We start from the raw sequence: 27,922 nt of genomic DNA, 5'->3' as shown, positions 1-27,922 counted from the left end.
GCAAAATAACCTTAAGTAGATAAAGATGCATTTTTCCTACAGAAAACAGAAGAAATTATTCTTAATCGAGTCACTGTATTCTAGAGTTCCTATGAATAGAACTTTATATGATTAGGGGGGGGCAATCCGAGAAGTAACTACAGTAGTATTCCTTTTTATAACTAGTGCCCTCTATTTTAAAAGTGTAAGTTCAGTAGCCTTTATGCTGTCGTGGTAAAATAAAACGCAATTGTTTACCGTGACAACGTCTGGTTCACATGTATTGACAGAACTCAGTGATGCATAGAGATGGTTACATTTGCGATGAGAGTTTATCATCAGAAACCATGCGTAACAAATATATTTGCTCCTTATCTACGTATATCAACGCTATGAATTATCTATGGATTTGATACCTGTGTGTCTACTATGAAACTAGAATCTTTAATTTTTCTCATCATAATGTAATAAACCTGATCGACGTAGGAGATTACTTCTCTCAAACGACTGTCTGTAGCCAGCCAAAATACATTTTGCCGGTAAGTCACACACTGCCTACCCACCCCTCTACTGCGGGAACACTGCTGATGATAGACTTTCTCTCAGGCCTAGAACAAAGTAGTATTGTTCAGTTAGTATTTAGTACTGTAGTACTTAATAGAGTGATCTATTGATGTATATTATATAGGCCTAGCTCTAATATTGTAATATTAACTTGTTTAACGACTACTGTTGTTGTAGCTAGTAGCCTATAGTGCTATGTTTGGAACGCAACGGAACTTTAATTAATTGTGGTTTTTGTATTTGATACCCCCATAGAATAGAGATCACTCCGAATTAGTCATTACAACAATTGTGTGATTAATTTTAAACTCTCAGATGTATCCGGTTCATTTCTCAATTAGCTGTTCCTTTATAATGAAGCGACATATTTAGTACTTAGTAGGCCTATTATTAATAATAATATATACCAGCAGATATTAAATAATGTATTTTAATTCAAAATAATATACTGTATTCAAAGTAAATCCCAACCTTTGTTTATTCCTACTCAAATAAAAAAGAGTACATTTGAACAATGTTAGATTCAATTGATTCATTTTTAACATTTTTGTATTTATTTTACGTCTGTATTTTACGTACGATATTTAAAACACATAGTTGCAATTAGTAGTATAGGCCTGTCTAGCATAATTAACGATACGATACGATTCTTGGTAAAATATTACAACCCTTAATTCTGCTGGCATATATTAAAAACAATTAAGACATGAGGGTTAGTTAATGTATTCAGTTCTGTACTACGGTGAATTTTTATTGATCGTTGTCAACTTCTGGCCACGTAATAGTTACCTCAAACTCTTTGTTTGTATTGTACTACTGCATGTCAGCCTTGCTCGTAGTGTTTTAATAGGGATTATAAGAATGACAGTTCAGTACTACAATACATGTAATTTCTTTTCTTTATTCGAATTCAAAACAGTATAACGTTAAAAACAGTACAGGAATGAATTCAGGGCAGCACAAAAAATAACCAATGATCAAACTTATTTCCATTGTGGCCCCTTAATTGTCAAAACTTCTATTTATATTAGTATTAAAGGACCATTTTTTCCTCGTTTGTACCAAGTTCTTGTAGGCCTACAATTCGTACACATTATAATAAGAATAAACACCACATGACCATGGCCTCTATACTTGTGATGATACGCATTTTTGATAATGTTTATTGAAACAATTATAATTTATATGATTATGAATTTTATCTCCATAATGCCATATTTGTCATAAAAATATCACAGCTACTGTTTACTAATTATTATTATTATTAAAATACGATTATAATTATTTATTACTATAACAAACATGACATTTGGTCTCCGTTGATATTTAATTACACTAGCAAAGTACAAATCTCGTTTATAGTGTTAGCTGTTTAGCTTCCATTTTAGGATCCCAAGATTCGTCGTTGTTGTTGTAGTACAGTTAATGGTCATGCAATGGTTATACCGTATGCTTATATTGATGATGGCCGCTGTTGTTACTATTGTTGTGGAATCCAACAGAATGGAATGATTCGTGAACCGTATTGTTTACCGTATTGTATCGTACATTGAAGTCTATCAGCGTGAATAACTACTAAAGACTTGTAATAATTGTAAGCTCCAAGCATTGTATTCGCATTCAAACGATTTTGAAGAGGTTTAGACAATAGATAGAAATCAATACAGTACTCGCCATACCATAATGATAACCGCAATTCAATTAAAATATTTTAGCACAATAAATATTGTATCGTCTATATGATGATTAATGGTTATACAGTTTGTGTTTTTTTTTTATTTCAAACACTTCAATATACTGAGTTAATATAATTAAATACGCTATATTTACTCAGAAACTGACAGGCCTGGAAATGTGTATAGACTAGATTTAATTTACCTTTTTTCATTAAATGTTTATTAAATGATTTTAATGAGCAAATTCCGAAGATAAAGCTAATTTGTTTTCACTCTCTAACAATGTTAAGCGCATTCAAGTAAGTTGAACAATCACGAAACGTTTCGTGATTGGTTAAACTGCTTGCGTTGCGCGTACGTGCTTGTGTTACCGTTTACGTCATGGGAACTAAACTACTAATTTTTTTTCAGTTGGGCAATATGCTGTGTGATACAGTCTCTGTCGTATTGCAGCATTAGCTATAGGCTGCACGATCAAGTGTGAGTTTAGAATAAAGACAAAATAAAATAATTGACACATCTTAATATTATGAAATAGCATTTTCACAGACGATTATTATTCCGGCTCTCGTTCTAGTCTGTACGACACGTTTGAATGAACGCGGTATAATAACGTTTTCATATCGAAATTACTCCAGAGAATAGGCTGTGTTAACAAATAGATGATGAACCGTAAATGACAAGTACAAAATGATACGGCTACTCTATAACGAGTATCATTTATCATAATGTGATGACGTCATCATGGGCGTCCACTACTTGATATTATAACCGCCTTTGTTTGATATTATTCCTTAATCGCTTATCCAGACTCATAATATTTATAGTTAGTAAATGATTGCAGTTTATAATATAAAAATGGAAGTATTATTCGTTTATTCATTAAACGTCGACAATAAATTAAATCGCGTTACAATGACGTAAACAAAAACGTATTTTACAAAGCGACCTAGTGATGAGGAACCGCAATCCCACACCAAAACAAGAGTGATATTTTTGTCTACCTCCCCTTCCCGTGTTATAGATACTCATTTATGTTATGTGAATGGAATCGTTGTTATGATAATGCGTTGCTTTCAATCATTTTGCATATTTTAATTATTAGTAGTTTTAACCTTGTTGTCATGCTATATTACGAATCAGTAACGTACAGTATTCTGTTGGTATGTGGGTATATTTTATTTACAAGAGGTCACGGTGTCTTCAGTAAAACCTTTTTTCTGTTGGTCGGAGGGGGTGGTGTAGAGGGGGACGGGAGCTGTACATTACAGTAGCTGTACCCATTTCGTTTGATGTATTTATTATTGCGTAATAGGTTTGTGATTGATTATGTGTCATATTATTTATGGGGTATACGTTTTTTTACGTAATTTTTCATCTTCAGACATGAAATATAAACTGTGTTAAAATGAATATCCCAAGACAAACATATACCCCATTCACCTATAAACTAACGTAGCATTATTTCTTCTGGTTTAGCCTACGGTATACTGTTTATTGGGGTTATCCTCGAGATGGTACTTATATTGTTGCTCCATGCTATACACTGTAAAATATAACACTTTTATATTCAATATCATACCATTTTATTTATGTCACGATGTTGACGTCAGAAGTCCATTTGACTTTTTTTTCTTTTCTAATTGACAAGTGTAAATCGTGAATTTGTTTTTTTAAAGTGTGTGAACTCATTTTGTTTTCTCATTTTATAACATTTATTTATAAACTCTGATTCTTGTATAGTAATAGTGATTGGATCGATTGGTTGATCAGCGAATCGGAAGACAGGTTCCCCGAAAGATGATTTAAAAAAGCAGTTTGTGTTGGGCGAGTCTTAAACAAAAGAATAAAATACGAAAAAATAATAAATACGACAAATTTTCTCAAAAACGATGTTGAAATTAATTAAGGTATCGTAGAGAGTGGCAATGGAGCTAGCGGTGCGACAATCGAGTTTTCGTTTACCACTCTAAATAATACGACACAACATGTTTTATTTTAACCATAAAAATAAGCTTTGCTCTTTTGGTTTTCCCTCCATTTTTGCTTTATTTTAATCATTTATTTATCAAATAATCTTTGCAATTTGGAAAATAAATTGAAATCTTGAAATCAAATCTTGACTTACATACAGAAATAAGTTAGAGAGGCGTTTACTCATAAATGCCAGTAACATATGGATTGCTACTGTACAAGTTGTATTAATGTGTTATTTTGTTAGCTGTTCATACACTGAACGTTCAAATCACAGTCGCGTGTTCTGTCTCAGTTGCCTCAGGCTTAGCTACGTTAATGTCTTTTTTATAAGATTTGTTTCTTATAACTTATGCTATTAAATTATAACTTGTAGTCTAATTTGATTTCGAATTTAGGTCATCATACTACAGAGGCAGGCAGGAGTATTTCGATTTGGTTATAGTCGTGTCCTTTCCAACTCTATTGCTTTTTAATAATCGGCGATGATCGAAATGGTTGCGTATTCAACCTACAGGCTATATTATACAATAGTTCACCTAAATCAATCCACCACTCCTGCACAAACGTTCCTATATCGTATATTAGCATTGTGGTGATATTAGGAGGGGTCTAGTCTAGTTTCTAGGTCGGCAAGAGAATGCCGTCCTCTCACAATTTAAGGTCGACAATAAGGTCGGCAATTGCCGATTGCCGACGTGAAATTCGTGGGCTGTATCCAACAGCACTATAAATTTAACGTTCAGATCATTCGCGTTGTTTAAATATTGAATCCATGAGTCTGTGATAAATAAAGAGTAAACATCTGTGGATCTAGACAGAGGATACCCCTACAGTATTAATGGGGCACTTTGTTGGTCTGAAAGTGTCCCCTTAATAGATGTTCTATTCTAAAATATAAATTAATATTAGTAAAAACAAATAATCTAACGGTATTTAGCAGTTCCGTTCCATACATGTGAAGATGTTTTATTGATTAATATTTATGGACGATCACGGTGACTTGAAAAGCCGGAATATTTCCCGAAGTGTCAATTAAATTATGGACGTTGTTATATTATCATGGCAAGACAACAATTAAATCGTAGAATAAACACATGATAGTGCAACTGACTTGGACACAGTCACGATCTGCTTTGCGCAATTTAGTATTCTTGCAATTTTGCATTTAATAACCATAAACAGAACAATGCAGTAATAGATTATTATGGGTCAAATACGTATACACAGAGAGTCCCGATGGCGTTAAAAAAAAAAAAAATCTTACGTGCGTGCTTATATTGCGAATATACAACATTAATTTCGTTAGGGTCAGGTTTTCCAAGACACAAGAGTTTGGTGTGCTTCTTCGTGGTGATGCCCGATGGCGGTTTGGGAATCTTCTTCTGTAGGTTTGTGTGCTTCTTCGTGGTGTGATGCCCAATGGCGGTTTGGGAATCTTCTTCTGTAGGTTTGCACATTAAAAATAAACAAAATACAACATTTGACTCAAAATGCCGAGTCCATATCAGGAGTGCGGATCCAGATTGAGCGTGGTAGCACAGTGTGATTATGGGCAAGTAGTGTGAGGTAACGAGGCCTACAGTATAGGCCGCACTCTGATTGACAATGAGATAGGGCAAGTAGTGTGAGGTAACGAGGCCTACAGTATAGGCCGCACTCTGATTGAGGTAGCACAGTGTGATTATGGGCAAGTAGTGTGAGGTAACGAGGCCTACTGTCAGTATAGGCCGCACTCTGATTGACAATGAGTGCTGATTGTAGGTCTGTCTGCGTTTTCTGATATGAATTACTGTATTAAGTTATGGCCTAGGTCCTACTACTGACTACTTGAATAATGATAGGCCTGGTAAAAACAATTTGTTAGCACTAAATGACGATAGGTCAATCATATACGCAAGCCTACTTTTCCATACTTGACATGTATACATTACTGCGACTTAACACATTCATAAACATACCAGTATTTTTTGAAAAGTAATAGGCCTAACTGAATATAAAAAATAATGTATAGCTTGTAGCATAGTGGTAGGCTTTTAGCATTGGTGTGATATGCGCTGTTGTCACGTCAACAAGTATTAAGTAGGTTCCATCGCTTGTGATTGGTTAAATCACTTGCGTTGCGCGTACATCCATGCGTTACGTCCTACCAATCACAACGCGATGGTTGATGATTGGCCAATACTGGCGTTGCGTGGTGTACGTCATGGCAATCAATAACATCATGATATAGTAATTACGGTGACCTGATACAGTGCCAAAATATTTCCATTGCTCGTTTTTGTGTGTTAGTTTCAAAGTGTTATTTATTGTGTTTGTTTTGGAGCATATCAAGGGGATCTATCTCTCGATTGCATCGACCAAAGTGCACGTTGTGGTGATAATAGGTTAAACGTGTATATATCATGGATAGGCTGTTTTAGTTACAAATGTGTGACGATTTGTTGTTGAACAATTTAATAGGGTATATTCTGATCTCTTTATGTATACGACAAGCTTCATTGGTTTTTTACAATATTTTATTAGACGGTATAGCATGGGAATTAAGCATACGCCCTGACTGTGAACCTAACTCAAAGGGCAGTTATAGTTTTGTGTTGGTATTTCCGGTTGGAATCGACAATCCGAAGGCCTACCACCACTTACCTGATGATCAAGTATCAACCAGTGCTTCACAACAGCAGGCTAAAGGATGTCCTTTTTGATGAAGATTATTGAGTGTTAGGATACTATTATTAGGCCTATGATATGATACTTCTGGTGTTATGGTAAGAACCATTCTATCTATAGGAGAGTATAATTACACGGACCTTAATTGCTAGATGACACTTAATTTGAATTTAGTTGAGTGTTAGGGTATAGACCTTCCTAACTAGGCCTATGTTTTTATACCTTTTATATGTTCTGATTCATAATAATATGTACTGACGAGAATATAATTACACGGACCTTGCTAGATGAGACTTAATTTGACTAAGTTGAGTGTTAGGGTATAAGCCTTCCTAGGTAGGCCTATGTTTTTATACTTATGAGATTCATTAAATAATATGTACTGACGAGAGTCTAATTACACGGACGTTGAAGTGTTAGGGTATAGAGGCCTATGTGTTTATACCTCTGATTCATATGTATAATAATAATATGTACTGACGAGAGTCTAATTACACGGACGTTGAAAGATGATGCTTTTAGCGAAGTATAACTGATGTACACTTCACATTTAAAGTTGAATTGAATTTATTTTTATAAAGACCGTATGGCACGGTTGTTTACTGTACAAGATACACACGGTAGACAGACAAACTTAAGTCTATGCTTGATTGTTATAAATATAAGGCCTACTACTTGACATTAGTTTGAATTTGTAGATCAGTTCATTACGTATACACGTGACACAAAAGCGACAACGTTTTTACTATATAGCGGTTTTAACAAACACAGCAATAAATGTTTATTACTTTGCTATTTTAGCTAAACGTTGGGCTATAAAAACACGAGTGTTTACTTCATGTTGTTAAATGCTACTTCGCACTGAATCCGTTACGTTTCCACGTATAAGACCTGCTTCGTTTCCACGTAAGACCTGCTTTGATTGACTAGGCCTACATTCGTGAGAGCAGCTATCGTGTTTACAAGTTTCATCAGTTGTTAGTTTGAATAATTAATGATCTGTTATTATAGACAGTAGACTGCATTAGGATTTCTAAAAAAACAAGGGCCACATCTGTTGTATTCGCTTTCATTTACTCTTGCCTTCTCTACATTGTTGTGTAGGATTAGGCCTAAATAATCCCAGGTTAAGGTTGGCAAATACTAAGTAGTGTAAAAGCGGTAACTGTAATTTGCACGTGACTTTACTGCTACTGTACTAGCCCGTATACTCAGTCTGTGTATAATATTTGAGACCCTTTCAGGACCCAACAAAATATCCCCTGCCCCTCGGGCGTTTCCCATATTATAGAGATGTCCACTGAATATTGGTGTCTAAAGCTCTGTCTACACTATCAAACTTTATGTGCCCATATATGGACATGATGATGTCACATCACTACCATATGTTGGCATATCTCACTACCATATATGGGCACATCACACTTTTTTGTCAAACTAGTTTGATAATGTAGACAAAGCATTAAGGAAGGTGTTCTGTAATACTAATATTAATACTCTTTTAGTTACGTGTTTGATTGATCCTATTCTATCTGTTTTGTTTATTTCATAGGTAAACCACAATTCACAATCATATGGGAGTATCAGGATGTGACGACACTCCACCTCTTTTACCTTGACTACAAGTGGCTCGTCCACACCTTAGAACCAAAGAAAACAATGGTTACACGTTTTTTAATCGGATACTGGAAACGAGGACGGCTCGTGTGGCAACTCCTTCTCTTTCTCTGTATAATATCGCCACTTTATTTATGGATGCAATTAAAGACTGTGGACGGAGAAGGTCCACTTGGACTTTCTGAAGAACGACAAGTCCGAAATGAACCTCTGGTCAAGGATGGACCACTATTTAATGGGGAAAGTGAAATGGAAATGATTCGACCAAAAGGAATATTTCAAAATCATTCAATCAATGAATTGGTAAAAACTAAATTTAGAAAAACTATTATAAAAAGTAACGATACTCAGGTTAGCAGTACACGTAAACAAAAAAGGACGAGTATTAGGTTCGATAATGTTGAAGGTAAGTAATCAATAATCAATAATTAAGTCACGTGTCTGATCAATCAATAATTTATGTAATTCATTATTTTTAAATATATGTATTATTTTTATTTGCACTGATGAAGGGCTAGTGTTGCCCGAATGCTCTGCTACTTTTTCTGGCTGTTTTACTTTATCGTTTTGATTTAGCTTTTTGCTTAATTTATTTTTCCATTGAGATCCAGCCACTGATCCAGCCTTTTGGATTTATATTATGTTTATTTTATATATATATATATATATATATATATATATATATATATATATATATATATATATATATATATATATATATATATATTATCATTCATGTTTTCTTCCATAGTCTTACAGTATAACAGACCTATGTATATTAATTTCACAGATTATGAAGTGAATGTGTTTGTGAATTATAAAGAATCCATAACCCCTCCCCCACCCCGTTCGAAATGATTATTTCTCGACAATGTCCTCTGTGGCTGCTAATGTGTTCAGTTGGCATGGCAACATTTGCCGCTTGTCGCAGATGAGTTGAAGGTCTGTCAGTCTCTGTATATAATTACATAATAATAATAATACCTATGTAAATTTCACAGATATGAAACTGAATGTATTTGTACATTTTAAAGAATAAACAGTAAAATATAGCATCTGTGTAAATAACGCCCATAGGAAATATTCTTATAATTTTTATTTGCTCGTCCGTAACAGTAATATTCAGTCAGAATTACTGGTTTTCCGGTGGAAGATGCCTTTGAACAATCGGTTATACCGCCTCTTTCAAAATTCCCTTTGTGGCAATTAAGCGTTCACAATTACCGCGTACAGACGTGCGTGCAAATGTTGATATTGCCATTACGGCATTTGTATAGGCATCGATTTGTGACGATATGACAAAAAATGAAACTAATGCCAGTACTACGATATTGCAAGCCTCTGTACCCACTTTATGCGTTCATATACATGGATTTGAAAAACTGAATAGATAAGTGTTTTTGATAATGACCACTACTGTAAGACAATTAAAAAAAACTCATTGTTACGCATATTGGTAGAACATATCCACTGTAAAAACGAGTCATTACGCACACTGGTGGATCCGATCTACGGTTACTACAGTTAGTTTCACCGTCGTAAATTACTACATATTATTAAAACTAATCAGGTGTACACGATACTGTCATTCATACGGTTGTTTTACTATGAATTAATTAATTGAATAAAATTAAAAAAAAGTGAGATGTGCCCAAATATGGTAGTTATGTGCTTAAATAATATGGTAGTGATATGACATCATCATGTCCATATATGGGAACATCACATTTGTCATATAACATTGGATAGTATAGACAGACCTTAAAGAGGAAACCAGAGTTTAATCAAAAAAAATGTAAGCCTATTACCAAATGGACGATTACAATTATTATCTAATAAAGATCCCATGCTCAACATATTGTATGGTATAAGAAAAAAAATGAATTAAAAAAGTTCTTAATATGACATCAAACAATAGAAACAATATGATGTTTATATTTAGGCCATAGTCATACAATGCATGGGTATTTTTGGGATGATTTTGTTTATAAACACCTCGAATAATTCATTTATGTATTGATTACTATCTTTACGTCTTGTACTTGAAATTTACCATATTCACATAATTAAACATAATAAAATGTCAACGAATAAGGTATTGATTATGAATCATGAATAATATTTTATTTATTTGTCTGTAAATTGTACGTGGTTAGATTTACAAAATTATTCCCGTCGTACAGTATGTACTCTAAATACTCGACTGTATTTTCTCGTTATGTCCATTCCTCATCTTGTTTCATAATACATCGTAATGCATTAAAATGGCAATTTGTCGGAAGTGTGTCACTTACTAATGATATGGCTTCGTTTTTATGTCAAAGTTTAACTAGCTTTGGGCCAATTAATTAGTGAATATTTTGTAGTCAAGATTCATCCTCGTCGCGCATGCGTATTACGCCAACTGTTGGATTATGCACGCTCCTCTCATGATGGTCTATAATGCACACAGTAGGAAATGGTAAATCCAATGTATTAAGCTTCTTACTGTGTTTATTGAATAATATCATGTAATCAATAATAATATCACACTTCAAGTGTTGTATGCGTTTCTATAAATATCGCGTCAGAAATACGTTATTAATTTAACACGAATCAGACATATATTATTACCAGATGAACGAATACACATTTAATATAACGCGTACAATTTCAAATATAGTTTTCAATGTACTCTATAGCGTTGTAAACACAGGTTTAACAAACACACTAGGGCGCAGTGTGTCCAGGAAGAAGAGTAGCTCTATTATATGGTGAGGTGCGGATAACAGTTCATGACCTCTGTTGGTTGGTAAACCTTAGCAAAGTTGTTAGAAATCGTTTTAGATAATCATTTGGAGTACCACTTCCTTCATCCGCCTCAGTATCCGCCCTACATTTAAAATTGTCAGGTTTTTAGGATACGTGCTCATGATGGAAGAACTTTTCCATTAACATTCACTAATTACTGTACGTCAATATCCTGAATCATGTACTTTCACACGTCCTCTGTATACACTTTCAAACTTTACAGTATGTGACAAAAAAATGTGATGTGCCCATATATGGACATGATGATGTCATATCACTATCATATTTGGGCATATTATCACGACCATATTTGAGCATATCGCACTTTTTTTGTCAAACTAGTTTGATAGTGTAGACAGAGCTTAAAAGTAAATCCAGTGGAATCGATTCACCATCGTACCAGCTTAAGCTGCGTTTTGACGCGCTTTTTTACGCATCAGTATTATGCAAGTCGATGTATGCGTGTTTACTCTATCATCCTTACAGTACTTTAGGCCTATATTGAATCAAGGAATGATTAAATCCCTAACACTCTTCCTTCTTCTACCCACTCTTCCATTTCAACTGTGTCTTAATGCTAATAATATTTCTGTGTTATGCTACCATACAGTATACATTAGAAACTAGGCCTAGCCTACATCTGTATGCATCTCCCGGGAGTGATAGGAGACGATTCCACGGACATGATTTATCACTGATCATGTAATGATCGAGCTATGGGACTTCAAGACGATCTCAATACAAACATTTATTGGTTTTTCATAATTTGGTATATCTTCGTCTTTTCTGGATGTGCATTCTCGACCTGTTTCAAATAAATATATTCCATCATGGATCTGCTGCTATATTGTCTGTTTATTGGTGGTACAAAGTGATTTTGATCTTTTATAGGATATGCAATCAGTCAGAAATCTGTTAATTTTTGTCGGAAGTGGGGAGGTGGTTGTGGTGTAAGGGGTTACTAATACTAGATCCGTTTAACCTGGTTGATAAGCTACTGTATCCTACAAGTTTATCTAAGGCTGTGTTCACACACGCACTTCTAGAATTAACTCTGATACGCTAAGCTGATATCCGCGTATTTAAGTACTTGTGTGACTATACCATACCCCTGTGTCAAATAACTCCGAGAGACTGTTTAAGACTATTTGAGATTGTTTACTGCTAATTCGGCTTGGTAAAGGAATCTTTTGATTTGAAAAAAAAGCTAACCTTAAACAGAATTTTCGTGTGAAACCAAATTAGATACGGTACATTTAAAAAAAAAAAAATAGCGCTACTGGTTCCGTCTGCTCCATTGTGTGGAGAAGATACAGAAAGCGATGTGACAAACTGTAGATTAAAACAACAGTGATTGATGTAAATTGGATTACAGAAACCAATTCCATCATTTCTCAAACACACTACATTCAGTAGGCTAATTGAGACTGGGTGAATAACTATTCATTATAATTAGTGTAAATCCGTGTTTCACTGCCATTGCAGTTAATATCACCAGATAGGCATAACAATCGTTCGCTAGTCGCTATAATATCAATGTCAACTATTTGTATACAAGCAACGCTGAGCAAATTGGGTTTAAACCAGTAATACGCACCCGACTCCCAGTGTTGTATCTATTTATAATTATAACTATAAGTATCATAGGAATATTGGTTAGTATTTATATCACATGTGGTGCCTGTATCATGTGAGAGTTAGGTTTTTGCTACTAGATACATTTGAAACACATGTTGTATTACCAAATATTCCTATGAAATAGATACAGTACCGAGAATCGGCATGTAATACGGCAAGATGGAGCCAATACCCAAAATACTACACCATATTTATTATTTGTAGCATTATTTTAAAAATAATCTGTAAGTGTGTAGCTTTCTTGTTCATGTCATTGATGTGTTTGAGGTCATATAAATATTAACATGGTGCTATTCTATAGGATATTCAATTTTATTATTCATTGTTTAACAATGGAGACATGTATTACATTGTATAACCAATTATTATCCTACCCTTACATTTATTTATTATAAAGATAAACTAGGTATACTACGTGTTTTATTCGTTATTTGTTTGTACTGTTGAGATTTTACGTTATACTGTGGGGATAGATTCGTGGCAAAATGATCCTGCCGTATTCTTTGTTGTTTTATACGAGTATGATTCAACCGACAAATATGATTTTAAAAAATTATATAATCGAGTACGGTATAATGATTGTTTATTCGGGTTGATTACAACTCGAAATAGACGCCGCACTTAAAATTAACGATCATATTAACTATCTTATAAATGTTATATTGTATATTCTTTCGATTTTTGAAGACATATTTGAAATGTTAATATTCATTGTTATTATGTTCACTCAATTTCATTGTCATAATGTGTAAAGCCTTGTCTACACTAACAATAATATGTTGTGATGTGATTTGAAATCTGGCTAAAGCTCTGTCTACACTATCAAACTAGTTTGACAAAAAAGTGTGATATGCCCAAATATGGTAGTGGTATGACATCATCATGTCCATATATGGGCACATCACATTGTGTTGTCACATACAATTTGATAGTGTAGACAGAGCTTTAGTCATTTTCATTGTCATAACATGTTTACTATATTTACCTAATTTATGTTTCAGTGTAATCTGATAATTGTCCTTAACGTAGGTTTTTTTTTCTTAAATTGACAGCAATGGATCTAGGTTGCTATAGCGACGTTGTACATATGGATAAGCGTACGCTAAGAGACTCGTTCAGTTCAGACGTGAAGCGAATGACTATTTCACGTTGCGTTAAACAGTGCAGTAATAAGTAAGTACTTATAATATGCAAATTAGGTAATAACTAATTAGCATATGCATCTACTGATATTTCGTATAATACATTTTAATTACCATATTATCACAGTTTCCTCCTCAATATAATTTTTTATAGTGTTGATACAATGATATTGATTTTAATTCTTTTTCTCTCCATTTTTGATTGTTTGAATAAAAAATCATCAAATATTAGTATTTTACTAATTATTACAATACAATCGAAATTTGATTCTTGTGATTTTCATTTTTTTTCACACAAATTATACAGAAGGCTGCTGTCAGCGGTACCTTTGCCACATAATGTACACTCACAGTACATCAGCGTAATTAGCTTGTATTGCGTTACCATTGTATATTGTCGTTACAAAGTATTCGCTAATTGCAAATTCGCTCAGCATCATTAAAGACAATATAATGCCCATTTTATCTGTAGATGACAGCAGCACGTTCTTGTAGTTTTCTGTTAATGACACCATGAAAGACACGCGCATACTTTGACGCACGCATTCCGCATACTTTGACGCACGCGTTCCGCATACTTTGACGCACATGTCCCGCATACTTTGACGCACGCGTTCCCCATACTTTGACGCACGTGTTCCGCATACTTTGACGCACGCGTTCAATTGCTGATGACAAATGGTTAGACTTGTTCCGACTAGGTCACGCAACGCAAATACGTGCAACGCAAATAATTTGGGCAATACAGAAGTGAACGTCGCTTGTGATTGGTCAAATTACTTTTGGTACGTTATGGTGGTAACCAAGCTTTTATGCGCACGCGTCAACTTGATGTCTCTGTCACACAGTCGACGGGTAAACATATAAACACACACAATTCAAACAAAGAATCACTTGTCATCTGGTCCATTCCCAGAGAGAGAAGAAAGGGGGAAGTGATGGACAATTGTCAAGTCACCACGTGTTGATACATGATAGTTGGCCTACACAACGCAGTGCATCAAAATCCGAATTAAAACTTTTTGTTTAAACTCAGAGAGTAACCTATAGCCTATAAGTATATGTTTAATGTATGACTAATCTATATCATGTCTAGGGTCCTATATTCAAAATGTGTTTTTTAAGCACGTGCACTGAATGTTATATTAGTGTTATAGCTAGAGACATTAATTCCATACGGCCATATGTCTACATAATACTTACTTAAATTGCCTTTGTTTGCTGGTAGTAACAAAACACGATTGTGAGATTCATTAAACCAAATATTGTTTTATGTTCGTTATGAAATGTATGCCCTGTCAGTCAACTAAGGAATAATGTTAGTTAGTGTGTATTATTAGAATCCCTATTAATCACACTTTATATTGTTAAGTGTTCATATAGTGTTTGTGTAGTGACTTGGCCTTTATTTGACCAATATCTACATACAACACACACAGTTTAAATTTGCCTTAAAGTTAAACAAACTAGAATTCAAGTAGCGGTAGTGAAGAGTTCCACTTCTGTTTCTGCTGCTCGAAACGCATGAATAAAGTTAGAATGTGTGTCTGCTATTGCCGTCAGGACAGACATGTATATTGTATTACATTTATTCATATATGTTTTATTAATGTAAGATATTCAAATCAAATTATATTATACAGAATCATTGATTTGAATAAACAGTATTATGTAGTTGTAACAGACAGAACTATTTTGTATTTCAAGTTGAATAAAGCTAATTTATCGAAGCAGACAATTTGATTTTATTTTTACTCCCACTTTTTTCAGGTCTATAATACCAAAGTTAAACATACTACCGTACCGTATTTCTTCAAAGCCAATAGTGTCACCAGGAATTGTGACCAACTTCCTAATATAGATATACATAGTTGTTTCATCGTGTTTGTAATATTATAGTTCTGTAGGCAAAAATTAACTTTGCAGATAACTGAAATTAAAAACCAAACATCAATTGATCAATCAATATAATACGATTGTATTTGTTTCACTGTAAAACCGTTTGATGTGGGATTAATATGGTAATAACCATACTTTTCCTAAAATGGCTGCAGAAATCCCAGAAGTACCGACATTTATCTGATGCCTTTGTACCTTATTTTGATGTTTTTATTTCACAGACGTTTTCGATATGCAGGCTTAGAATATCGAAGCGAATGCTATTGTGGGAATGAAGTATTCAATGGGAAAACGGACGAATCGTCCTGCGACCTGAAGTGTTCTGGAGATGAATCACAGGTTTGTGGCGGACCTAACGCTATATCTATCTATGAAATAATGGCTAGTGAGAGACAACCACAGAGGAAACAATTTTCACGTGATAACTCGAAAAGCGGATATAAAGGTACGTCTTGGTTTGTGAAAATGAATGTAGAGAAGAAACCAACACTTTCTTAAGCTCTGTCTACACTATCAAACTAGTTTGACAAAAAAATGCGATGTGTCCAAATATGGTACTGATATGGCCAAATATGGCCGTGATATGCCCAAATATGGCCGTGATATGACATCATCATGTCCATTATATATGGGCACATCACATCATTTTGTCACATACAGTTTGATAGTGTAGACAGAGCTTAAACATAGTAATTCTAGTAATGGCGACCTTTTGTTTTGTTTGACCACGCGTCACTACTATAGTGGACTTCGAATAAAAAAGTAATTCTGCAAACTCACAGACATGCGCAGAATGACCAAATATCTGCGTAGTCGTGAAATTGTAATCTTGGGAAAAAGCCCATCTAATAAAAATATTCATCAAAGCCCTAACCAATATTATTATAGCTCATCTAAAAAAGAAACCAAATAAAAGAGCATGAAAAACGAAACTTATCCGAAAGGAACGCCCATTTATCCTTGATGTGGTCTAATCATGCAGAGGGATTATTTAGAATTCCTTGTCTAATTCAGAAATTGTAATATAATCATTTTTATGTCCACAACTTGACGCAATGCTTATTATATTTTGTTCAATAAAAGTCGTTTTACAAAATTGTTTCTCAATTTCCAAGGCCAATGGTAATCACCCTAATGATACATTTCGTATCTTTTAAATTGACTTTTACGCCATTCAGTCATTTTTTTGTATATCATTTTCGATTCGTGTGAATTTCTCTATAACGTATAATTGCCAAACCGTAATTTGCCGAATGTTATTACCTATATAAAAACGCGAATAATTAGTTATTATATTCCACACAATAAAACCATTGCTGCATAATATCATAATCAACATATCCATTTTCCATTCGTTTGTCACATACTGTAGAAATGATATGTATCATCACGCTTCATGGTATTATAGGCAATATTGTTGTTATTATCAAAAAGAAATGAAACCCGTACTTTACGAGTATATTTTATCAAGAATACCCGATTCTCGGTACCGTATACTGGACAAAATCTACACCCGATTCTCGGTACCGTATACTGTACAAAATCTATATCCGATTCTCGGTACCGTATACTGTACAAAATCTACATCCGATTCTCGGTACCGTATAGGCCTACTGTACAAAATCTACATCCGATTCTCGGTACCGTATACTGTACAACATCTATATCCGATTCTCGGTACCGTATACTGTACAAAATCTATATCCGATTCTCGGTACCGTATACTGTACAAAATCTACATCCGATTCTCGGTACCGTATACTGTACACAATCTATATCCGATTCTCGGTACCGTATACTCTACAAATCTACACCCGATTCTCAGTACCGTATACTGTACAAAATCTATATCCGATTCTCGGTACCGTATACTGTACAAAATCTACACACGATTCTCGGTACCGTATACTGTACAAAATCTACATCCGATTCTCGGTACCGTATACTGTACAAAATCTACATCCGATTCTCGGTACCGTCTTATATACAAATTCTACAAATGTGACATTATCTTCACACACATTCCAGCATTCAGCGTCACGTACCATAGGGATTTTGTATTCCTATTAAAGCTTAAGATTCTGTCTACACTATCAATCTAGTTTGACAAAAAAAAGTATGATGTGCCCAAATATGGTAGTGATATGCTTAAATATATGACATCATCATGTCTATATATGGGCACGTCACATTTTGTGTCACATAGTTTGATAGTGTAGACAGAGTTTAAGGTACTGTAAACACAGCGTGACATGTGATTGTGCTACATACTGGCATTATCACAGAATCGGTATCACAGAATTTGTCTGTGATACTGAATACAATGGAGTGCCGATAATCTTACAGAGTGCTGTGAGTTCATACGCTAAGCGGGATTTTAAATGTTTTACTGCGTCCAATTTGAACTCCATCACCCATTTCTCAGAACAAATGCGGTAAATATGTACAGTAATTTGCCATCTGATCTCTTAGGCATAATCGCCATCTTTCCTTCCTTGTAAAACAAACTTACACGACATTGTTTAACGCGTCAGCATTTTATTTGCGTGCAGTTTAAAACATTGATCGGTTATAGATCTTACTTCCTAAAGTAAATGACTCTGTTGAAATTACGAGGAAATTGATACGTTTCTTGTTAGTCAATAAATAAAGTGCAATCGAAATGAAAGATGCCTTACTATTGATACAGTAATGTATAGGTGCGCAGTATGTTGCGCACATGTCATGTTTTCTCCATGCCGATCTGTAGTTCATTGATCGTGGTTTGTTTTCATAATTCAAATTATAATTTTGTTTCTTTTTCATAATTCAAATTATAATTTGTGATAAAAGAATTGTTCCTTATAACATGAAAAACATTCGATATCGTTATTATGACGTGAGTCCTGAAAGAAATGATGATGAATATAAGAAACTTGAGTATTCTGAGTTGGTTTAATCAGCGTTATACGTTTTAAACGAATTAAATTAATTCTCTTTTTTAAAAATGAAGGTTTTGTAGTTATGTTTTAAATTAAACACGATAAATGTTTTCTAGTGAATCTTCATTTATCTTCTGAGTAGTATCAGATGGCATTTGTCAGTAAATTGTTAAGAAATTTGAATTAATTATTCGAAGGAAAGTAAATTCTCCAAAGACATCAACAACTGCCAGAAAGATCAATACATATCTTTATTCTGAAAAAACCTAGAAGCTAATTTATATATTAAATTTGATTAAATATCGCACATGATTTCTCTTCAGTTGATTAATTTTCGCGCGCGATTTATTTTTACGCTTGGTTCATTTTCACGCATGATTTCATTATTTACGCTTGATTTGTTTACAGCGTTAACTCAATCCCCTGGTTTAGCAGACGATTTTATGATATGTATGATCAGGCCCGTCGAAGAGACGTTTTTACGTAACGGACAAATGTTTGAAGACAGTGGAATGACCATCCAGAAATGTAAAGATTACTGTTATAGAAAAGTAAGTACATTTGGATGAATGTTTTTATTAAATATAGGCCTACTTAATGATTTCGAAATAATAAATGTACATACAGGGTTATTAATTAGACAACTGTTTAATATCTTGTATTACTGTGTATTTAAGCCTAGGAATATGAATAACGGAATAGGAAGAACTGTATTTTTAAAACGAATATTGCAGTCCGTATGCAATCGATATTTTATTCGACAATATATGCAGCAGTTTGAGAGCAATTACGGTCGATGTTTTGCAGCAGCGCACGATTGACGATGACAAAGCAGCAACGGACAGATCAATCAAACTTGTGCATTTCCTAACTTTAATACACATGGCCTGCAGGAGACTTTAATTAGCTGATGCCGCTGCTCTCTGCCAAACAACTGGTGACGTACAGTACGTACGCCAGAGTAGTTGCACATAATGATGTTGATATAGACGATGATTCGTCATCATTGAAGCTGCGGACATCCGCACGCGTATAAAAACCAAGTTGCGCACTGCCGCGCGAATAAAATATTAAACTCTGTCTACACTATCAAACTAGTTTGATAAAAAATCAGTATGATGTGCCCAAATATGGTAGTGATATGCTTAAATATGGTAGTGATATGACATCACCATGTCCATATATGGGCACATCACACCTTTTTTGTCACATAAAATTTGATAGTGTAAACAGAGCTTTAGTCGATCAATATAGGCCTATTACTACGATATCGGTACTGTTTCACATTATTTTCACCGCATTGGCCTTCTCAAAATATTCAGAATAATAAATGATTAATTATTATTTATATCTCAGTAATAAATATGGTAATTATTAACCATGAAACTAGTTTTTAATTATAAATATAGAACTGGTTATTAATAACAAATGAATAAATTATATATGTACATACTATTTATTTGTTCAAATAATGATTTAAAAATTAATTTGCAGGAGTTACCGATTGCAGCACTTGCCCGGGGCAATGAGTGTCACTGCGGGCATCTTACTGAGAAGGTAAATCTACGAGACGGGAAAGTAGAAACACGGTTATGTGATACCGTTTGCCCTGGTAAGAGTGATCAGTTTTGTGGCGGTCAAGATAAAATATCGATTTATAAAACGTTAATAAAAGGTAAGTAAATTCATAAGCCTGGCTCCCATTGGCTATTTGACTTATCACCAGCTTCGACTGATTGCGCATTCAGTGAAGCACTGCGACGCGTATCTAGTGCAAACCAACAACCAATCATAAGTGGGCCTACTATGTGCTTCACATGTGTACACACTATAAAATAAGGTTTATAGCAAAATAGCTTGATTTCGCGAGGAACGTCATTGCATAATGCATGATGGGAAGGGTTTGAGAGCAATCGTCACAGCGCGTACGTACAAACAAATCACGTCACGTCATTTGCGATAAACCTTGGTGGATTGAAGTCACTCTACTCATCGTCGACATCGTTTGCATGATTTTCAGTAACCATATTTCATTTTTCTTCTTTCTTCACAAGATACAAGTTGTGACATCATAGAAATGCGTCCCCCTAACACAATGCCGTTAGTCTCCCTAGCCAGCTTTCCTGGATCCGGTAACACGTGGGTTCGTTACTTAATAGAAAGAGCAACCGGTATATACACTGGTAGCTATTACAACGACGGTGAGCTTAGTAAAAAAGGTTAGTCATTCTTAACCTCTAGCTACACTATCTATCTAACTATTATGTGACAACAAATTTGTTGTGCCCATATATGGACATGATGATGTATATCACTACCATATTTGGGTATATCACTACTATATTTAGGCACATCACACTTTTTCATATCTTTACACGTGGTCGTTACCTACTGGACAAATAGAGTATTTTGTGAGACTGCAAACATGCACATTGAATACGGGGCGCCGTTCGGTTATTACTTCTGTCAGAATAGAATAATTTCTGTGTCACATAACTGTATTATGTTAACGTAATTAGCGCCCCGTACTTTTGATCAATTTTTCAATTGCGTATTCCTTAATATGAACACCATGAACTAATTACTCCATGTTCAAATATTTATTCTGTACGAATTTGATATAGATGGGAATTGAAAGGCTTGATAAAAACAATATCAAGTAACATTTGGTCACTAATTCTATTATCTCTCCAGGGCTCTAAGACATTGTCACACATAATCCAATCTTCTTTATTCTTTATTTTTAGGATTTTTGGGCGAAAGAGAACACTATAAGAAAGGAAACACGGTGGTAATAAAAACTCATCGATTTGACGAGGATCATATACGAGAATTTGACGCGGGGATTGTTGTTATTCGAAACCCGTATGATGCCATGGTTTCAGAACACAACAGAAAATTTGGTGGACACACGGGCCATGCAAATCCAAGTCAATATAAACAGGGCACAGGTAGGTGTGAAATTGAACCATCTGACGTAATAGCCTAAATTCTGGTGTTCGCTTGTAACGCTCTTGTAACGCGTTGTACTTGTACAGAATGTAATTGTGATTTAATCATTATGTGCAGTATACATTGGCTCTTGTAAGGCGTTCTAACGTTTTTGTAACGCGTTGTGTTTAATCACAATGTGCAGTATGAATTGGCTCTTTTAAGATGTTGTAACGATTTTGTAACGCGTTGTGTTTAATCATTATTATGCGGTATGCATTGGCTCTTGTACTAGCAATATTTTTGCGTTTGACGTCGTTACATTTGCAACGAAAATTTTTTGGAGGACAAATGTTACAAAAAGAATAACACTTAATTAAATACAAAAACAGAACGAGTTCTTTCTGCAAAATAAAATGAGAATCGTTCTTGATCTAATAAACTTGCTTGGGCCTTGTATTAGAATAATAAACAAACAGATGTTTCAACCTGTATTATACTGCACGTCTACAATGCTTCGCTGTTAAGAGGATTTTAATCAAATTTATAGTAGCGAGTAAAATCGTGAGAACTATAATATGAGGAAGAAACGGACATTCAGTTGTGGTAATTAAGACTACCTTTCAGAGTGCATAGACAACGATATGTTGGTAACAATGTGTTCGCACTGTACAAAAATATTCCCTAGATGCCTAATTATAAAAAAAGATTATGGATAGTACATCAACTAAATGTATGACCGGTAATTGGTAAAAATGCATTATTTCATATTCCATTCCTTCAATATTTTATTTCGGAATCGCTGGTCCATAGAAAGTAAAATTACAAATAAATGAATTAAAAATAAACAAGACTGTACTAATTACTACTACTCATCTCAGGATGGCATTACACCTGGAGAGCATATATAAATTGGAATGTTGATATTGTAAAATTATATTGTATCCTAGTTAGATAAACCTCAGAAACGGGAGCTCTATTTACAGGTAGACAATCTAAGGGTCTGTTCAGACATAAATTGTATCTTAACACGGTAAACCTCAGAGTTCCAACAATCTGAAAAGCCTTTACAAATAACGCGTCCATATATATTGCATAGATTGTTATTGCAATCATAATACTGTGTATTGTCATTGTATGAATATTAAACTGAAACTGGTACCAAGTTGGTGTTAATGAATTCCACGTGGAGTAATTTGAGATGGAAATTTAAATTCGAGTAATTTTAGTCATACAGCTGCGAACTTGCACATTAATAATGAATTCGTGTCATATGGTAAATTGATAACGTTTGTAAATTTACTACAATTTTGCCAATTCCTGTTTTACTTGAATCAAACTAGTTTGACGACAAAGTGTGATATGCCCAAATATGGTAGTGATATGACGTCATCGTGTCCATATATGGGCACATCACATTTTTTTTTATTCCACAAAGGTTGATAGTGTAGACCGAGATTTATACGGTGTGGATATTTTTCTAGAAAGAGTTTACTAAGTTATACAAAACAACTCGTCTTAATTCAAAGATATGATGCGCCACCAAGCTAGTTAAGTATATTGTCCAATAACATAATATTAATTTCTTGCTTTCTGTTTTTTTTTTTTAGAATGGACAGATTTTGTTTTAGGTAAATCTAGAACATGGACAAATACTGCCCTCAATTGGCTGCTTTATCAGCCCAACGTTCATGTCGTGCACTACGAACATTTAAAAGCAGATATTTACGGAGAATTAAAGAAGATTGTGCAATTTTTGAAACTGCCAGTGAATGAAAATCGGTTACTATGCGTCGCGAGTGACCCGGTGGGTAAATTTAAAAGACCTCCAGCGCCAAAAAATAAACAGCTAGAGTTTGATCCATTTACAGAAGATATGAGAGAGATGGTTAGTTTATATATCAAATCTGTTGCTATGGCATTAGAAGCGAGAAATCAAGAACCATTACCAGACCAGTACAATCCAAAATTGACATTCCAAAGTCACGATTAAGACATTCAACTGACTCTGTGTTGTTGACATTTCGTTTTCACGATGCGACTACCCAGCTATTGAGTCTAACAGTCATTCTGAGCGTGCGCAAAATGATTTTTGTTTACTCAATAGGCCGCGTATAGTTTAGTGGCGCGTGTAAGGCCGTGTTTCCGCAGCCAAAACAAAATTATGTTTTAACCAATAAAGTGCGCATGATCAGTCACTACCATACAACCAGATGCCCAATCACATCACATTTATCCGATAATTATCTGATTTGAATGAGATAATTGTCGGTTAATTTTCCCCGAGTGGAATCCGTTAAACCCCGTTTCCACAGGCAGTTTATCGGTTAATTATCGGTTAGTTTTTGGCTGCGGAAACACGGCCTAAAATGAAAGGTCGCTTGTGTTGCGTGCGTGTCCAAATCGTCCCGGGGTGGTTTAACGCATTTAAAAATACTTTCTGAGAATTTCTAAAAAGCAAAAAGAAAGATATATTGAACCGTTGCTTGTTACTACCCATCGCGTCGCTACCTCTATTAGCAAACTCTATGCATATTCATTAAACATACAAGTATATTTAGTACACAAAAGGTATGTTACTTTGCTTAGTTATTTTCCCAGGTAAGTCTGTTCGTACCCATCAACGTTAGCGGTAACTGTACCCAACTTTCCCAAATAACTAAGCCTTATTAGGTGGTGGAGTCAGTATGGTGGAGGGAACAGCCTGTTTTGTTTGATTTGCTATAGCTCACTAGGTAATGGGGTACAATTTATATTACAATAATATATATTATATATATTGTTGGGTTGGGTTACGGTGTAAAGAAAGTGAACAATTGCGTATTTAAAGTAAGTGAGACATTGTTAATAACCGTATATGAAATAATTATGTAGTATATTGGTTTAATATTAATTTTAACATTTCCGAAAATATTTTTATCTGATAATTTAATTATTGCAATTTTTTACTTTATGAAATTAACAAAAATCTTTTAAAATTTATATACTTATGTTTTTATTTACTTTATACTTTATTCTTTACAGGAATATAAATATATCTTATGATTTTATAGTTTAATATCGGTATTTCTTTTTATAGTATTGTTAATTAACGCAATTCATTATTGCTGTGTATTATTTCAGTATGTAATGGTCTTTCAGTTGTCAATTGAACTCAGTTTTAAATCAGTACGCATAATACTACTATAATATTTATAGGCTTAATGTAAGTTTTAGTGATAATTTTGATGACACTTATTCTCAATGAAATACCGGACCACAAACTTTGATACAGCTTTTATACGCGCGCGTCGTGTTAAATGATTTTGGTGATACGACATTTTCATCATTTTCATCGCGTTCAATTGTTTTTACGCGCGCGTCTCATTCAATAGTTGTACTCGCGCGTAAACTTTTTGTCGATAATAATTCCTAGTAATAAATAGACTAATGTACTTCCGAGTTGTTTCATGCAAAAGTAAATTTCAAATAATAACGATCTAAACTTCTGTTCGTATAAAACTGTAATTTAGAATATTTAAGATATATTTTGTAACGATTAGTTAATTATTTCAAGACGAACATTCATGTTATATTGAAAGTATTGTACGATATGTATGTACATTTAATCCATGTTTAAAATGACGTAAGATACCTGAGTGCCTAAACAATTGTACAAACGCGGTCTGTCTCAGGAGCTTTAAAACGAATCGTTATGGTTCAAGGTGTGCATTGTTTTCATTTCTTTACAGAACTTTTTTTCGTTCACCTCATAAGTTAATTATCTTATTTTTACTCGATATAACATTTTGATTACACGATCACATTATTAAACTAAATTTGACAATACCGAATTGAAGTAAATCAAAACATATTGAATGTTTTAATTAATATCAGGTACACTATCATGCTTTCAATGGATACATTATCCTAAAGACATTCTTTTTTTCGTCTTTCCACATTTTCTTTCATTCCAATGTTTGTGGGTTTCCTTGTTCTGATTCCTATCCTTGTGTGTTATTCCAGTACCGTCGTACATTAATGCCACTGTGCTGTTTTTATCAATGTAATACAGTATTCATGATTTGTATTTATTCATAATTTATTAATGTAATTTTGAAAAGTAATACCTTGATAATTCATTTGTTAAAACAGATGTTTCATTTAATTTGTGCAATATATGATGCCTCTATAATGTAACACTTAATTTCATTAATTGAAAACATTTTGATTTTTAAAAAGGGCATTGATAAAAGTCTATTCTGTGTCTACTGCGCATGCTCAAAGTATAAATTTTAAATAAGCGGACAAAATAATGTTCACTTATTTTAGTTAATTTATATTTTGGACATGCGCAGTAGAATTTTAAATGTTTGCCTGTTTGTTTGAATCTTCGGGATTCTTTGTATAGCAATTTTAGGAAAGGTTCTAATTTCAGTACTAATTGTAAATATAGGCAGGTGGTGATGAATAAATATGTATATGCGATTACTAATTTATTGTCTGAAAATGTGTCATTAATTTTATTTGTTTGAATTTAAAGTCTTACTCCACTCTCTAATCACAAAATGAGACTTAGTTTATAAGTTTTATATGATTTATCTATCCTGTAACAACTTGCTATGGAATGTGTATGAAATTTAAAAAAATCATTGCATAAAGGCCAATTTACACAGACGAGCGGTAACGGTGATAAAAATATAGAATCGTTATTTCTTATTATGACCATTTACATAAAACGCGGAGAGGACGGGGTGGTGTCCGCTCAGGATAGATGCAGATTCTACGTGGAACAAGCTACGCGGTTTTCAGTTACCGCTCGTCTGTGGGAATTGGCCTTAAAAATAGAAATCAATGATATCATGGTACAGTAATATATTGCCTTGATCGCATCCACTGAACAAAATAACCGAGACTATAGGGTGCGCCATACACCTTCCTCAGAGATATACATGCGAATATTTCACAACAGCTACCTGTGAAAGATTTAATGCGAAGACCAAATCTTGATGAGAATGTAAGTTTATATATATCTATTGCTAAGGCCCACCAGTAAATAAGGGTAGGCGCACCTACAGAAGCTAAGATGTAGAGTCAAATTCCCTGATAATTATCGTAAAAATGATTCGTATTTTGTATATTGGTAGAATGAAGAAATCACCATCACAAATGCTGCCCTCATAATCATTTACATACATGTGTCACGCGGTATTCTCAAAATTCATGATAAATAAAAACAAATGCTGCAATAGTTGGCGTGGCGATAGTTGTCGTAACAACCTTTCAACAACTGTACACAAAGTATTTCGATAGATATTTGTGGCTTTTCTTATCTACTTTATCATAATCAAATGAATTTCTACTTGACACCTAATCATTAAATACACGATGTACACGCCTATCGTTTTCTCTCACCGCTGTACATAACGTCCTAAAAATCCCATGGGTTGATTATAAAATTCCTCAGAATTATACGAATTATATTATATCATTGACTTAAAAATGTACCGTTGTCCGTGATTTGTGTCGCGTCACCCCTCCGCGCGTCATGTCCACACCCCATCCTAATCTGTGTTTTTGTCGCAAAAGGCTCTCTTGTAGTATTTTGTTTTGCCCCGTCCAAATGACCACATAATGATCTTATCTGATAGCTAGCTGACCATCTCTTTACCCATCAAGAGTAAATAGGCCTACTGTTGCTGTATATAGGTTACAATCTGTTTGCACAGGAAATGCCAGAAGTTACTATATACATAATGTGTGTGCATTTGTTGTTTTTAAATAAAATGGTCTCGCAATAGAATATATAAACACCCCATTTTCTACTTTTTGCAGAAATTTGCTAAATGAACTTGAAGATTCATTCATTCATTTATTCATATGAGTAAGATATATGATGTAAATACAATATTATATGTCTCCAAAGTTTTCTTGAAGTTAGGTATAATTGTTATAAATGTATATATGACGTCATTTATCGATACGTTTGCTGTATGTTTCGTAATCTAATCTAATGATGTAGGCAGCTATGTTCAGGTAATAGTTGTGTATACACAAACAAAATCATTTATTACAATTACCACATTACACACACATGAAGTGGGCCTATGCAAACATTTTATCGGAAGTCGACTTTACCGGA

General features: G+C 34.1%; 1 protein-coding gene across 2 annotated transcripts; it reads left to right on the top strand.

Moving 5' to 3' along the window:
- The first annotated feature begins 291 nt into the window (after positions 1-291).
- Positions 292-26,275, top strand: LOC144835240 (sialate:O-sulfotransferase 2-like). 2 transcript variants are annotated; one of them, XM_078690293.1, is made up of 9 exons: positions 292-518; positions 8,416-8,886; positions 13,961-14,081; positions 16,171-16,394; positions 19,279-19,421; positions 20,365-20,545; positions 20,925-21,089; positions 21,618-21,821; positions 23,412-26,275. In XM_078690293.1, the coding sequence occupies exons 2-9, from the start codon at positions 8,523-8,525 to the stop codon at positions 23,792-23,794; spliced, it is 1,785 nt and encodes a 594-aa protein (XP_078546419.1). In that variant the 5' UTR covers positions 292-518; positions 8,416-8,522; the 3' UTR covers positions 23,795-26,275. The 2 variants fall into 2 exon arrangements, with proteins under 2 accessions (XP_078546419.1, XP_078546420.1); XM_078690294.1 differs by lacking the exon at positions 292-518 and adding an exon at positions 6,693-6,961.
- The last annotated feature ends 1,647 nt before the right edge of the window (positions 26,276-27,922 follow it).

Source organism: Antedon bifida, chromosome 2, assembly GCF_963402885.1.
Source record: "Antedon bifida chromosome 2, ecAntBifi1.1, whole genome shotgun sequence".
In the NCBI taxonomy this organism is placed as follows: Eukaryota; Metazoa; Echinodermata; class Crinoidea; order Comatulida; family Antedonidae; genus Antedon; species Antedon bifida.
Note: the sequence above shows the minus strand (reverse complement) of the source record. Positions and strands in the feature narration are given on the sequence as shown.

Bases quoted from the DNA above. Each gene is read 5' to 3' on its own strand.
- LOC144835240 (XM_078690293.1), top strand. From the start codon at position 8,523: ATGGTTACACGTTTTTTAATCGGATACTGGAAACGAGGACGGCTCGTG. The intron at 8,887-13,960 runs GTAAGTAATCAA...TTAAATTGACAG, and splicing joins TAGGTTCGATAATGTTGAAG to CAATGGATCTAGGTTGCTAT. The intron at 21,822-23,411 runs GTAGGTGTGAAA...TTTTTTTTTTAG, and splicing joins TCAATATAAACAGGGCACAG to AATGGACAGATTTTGTTTTA.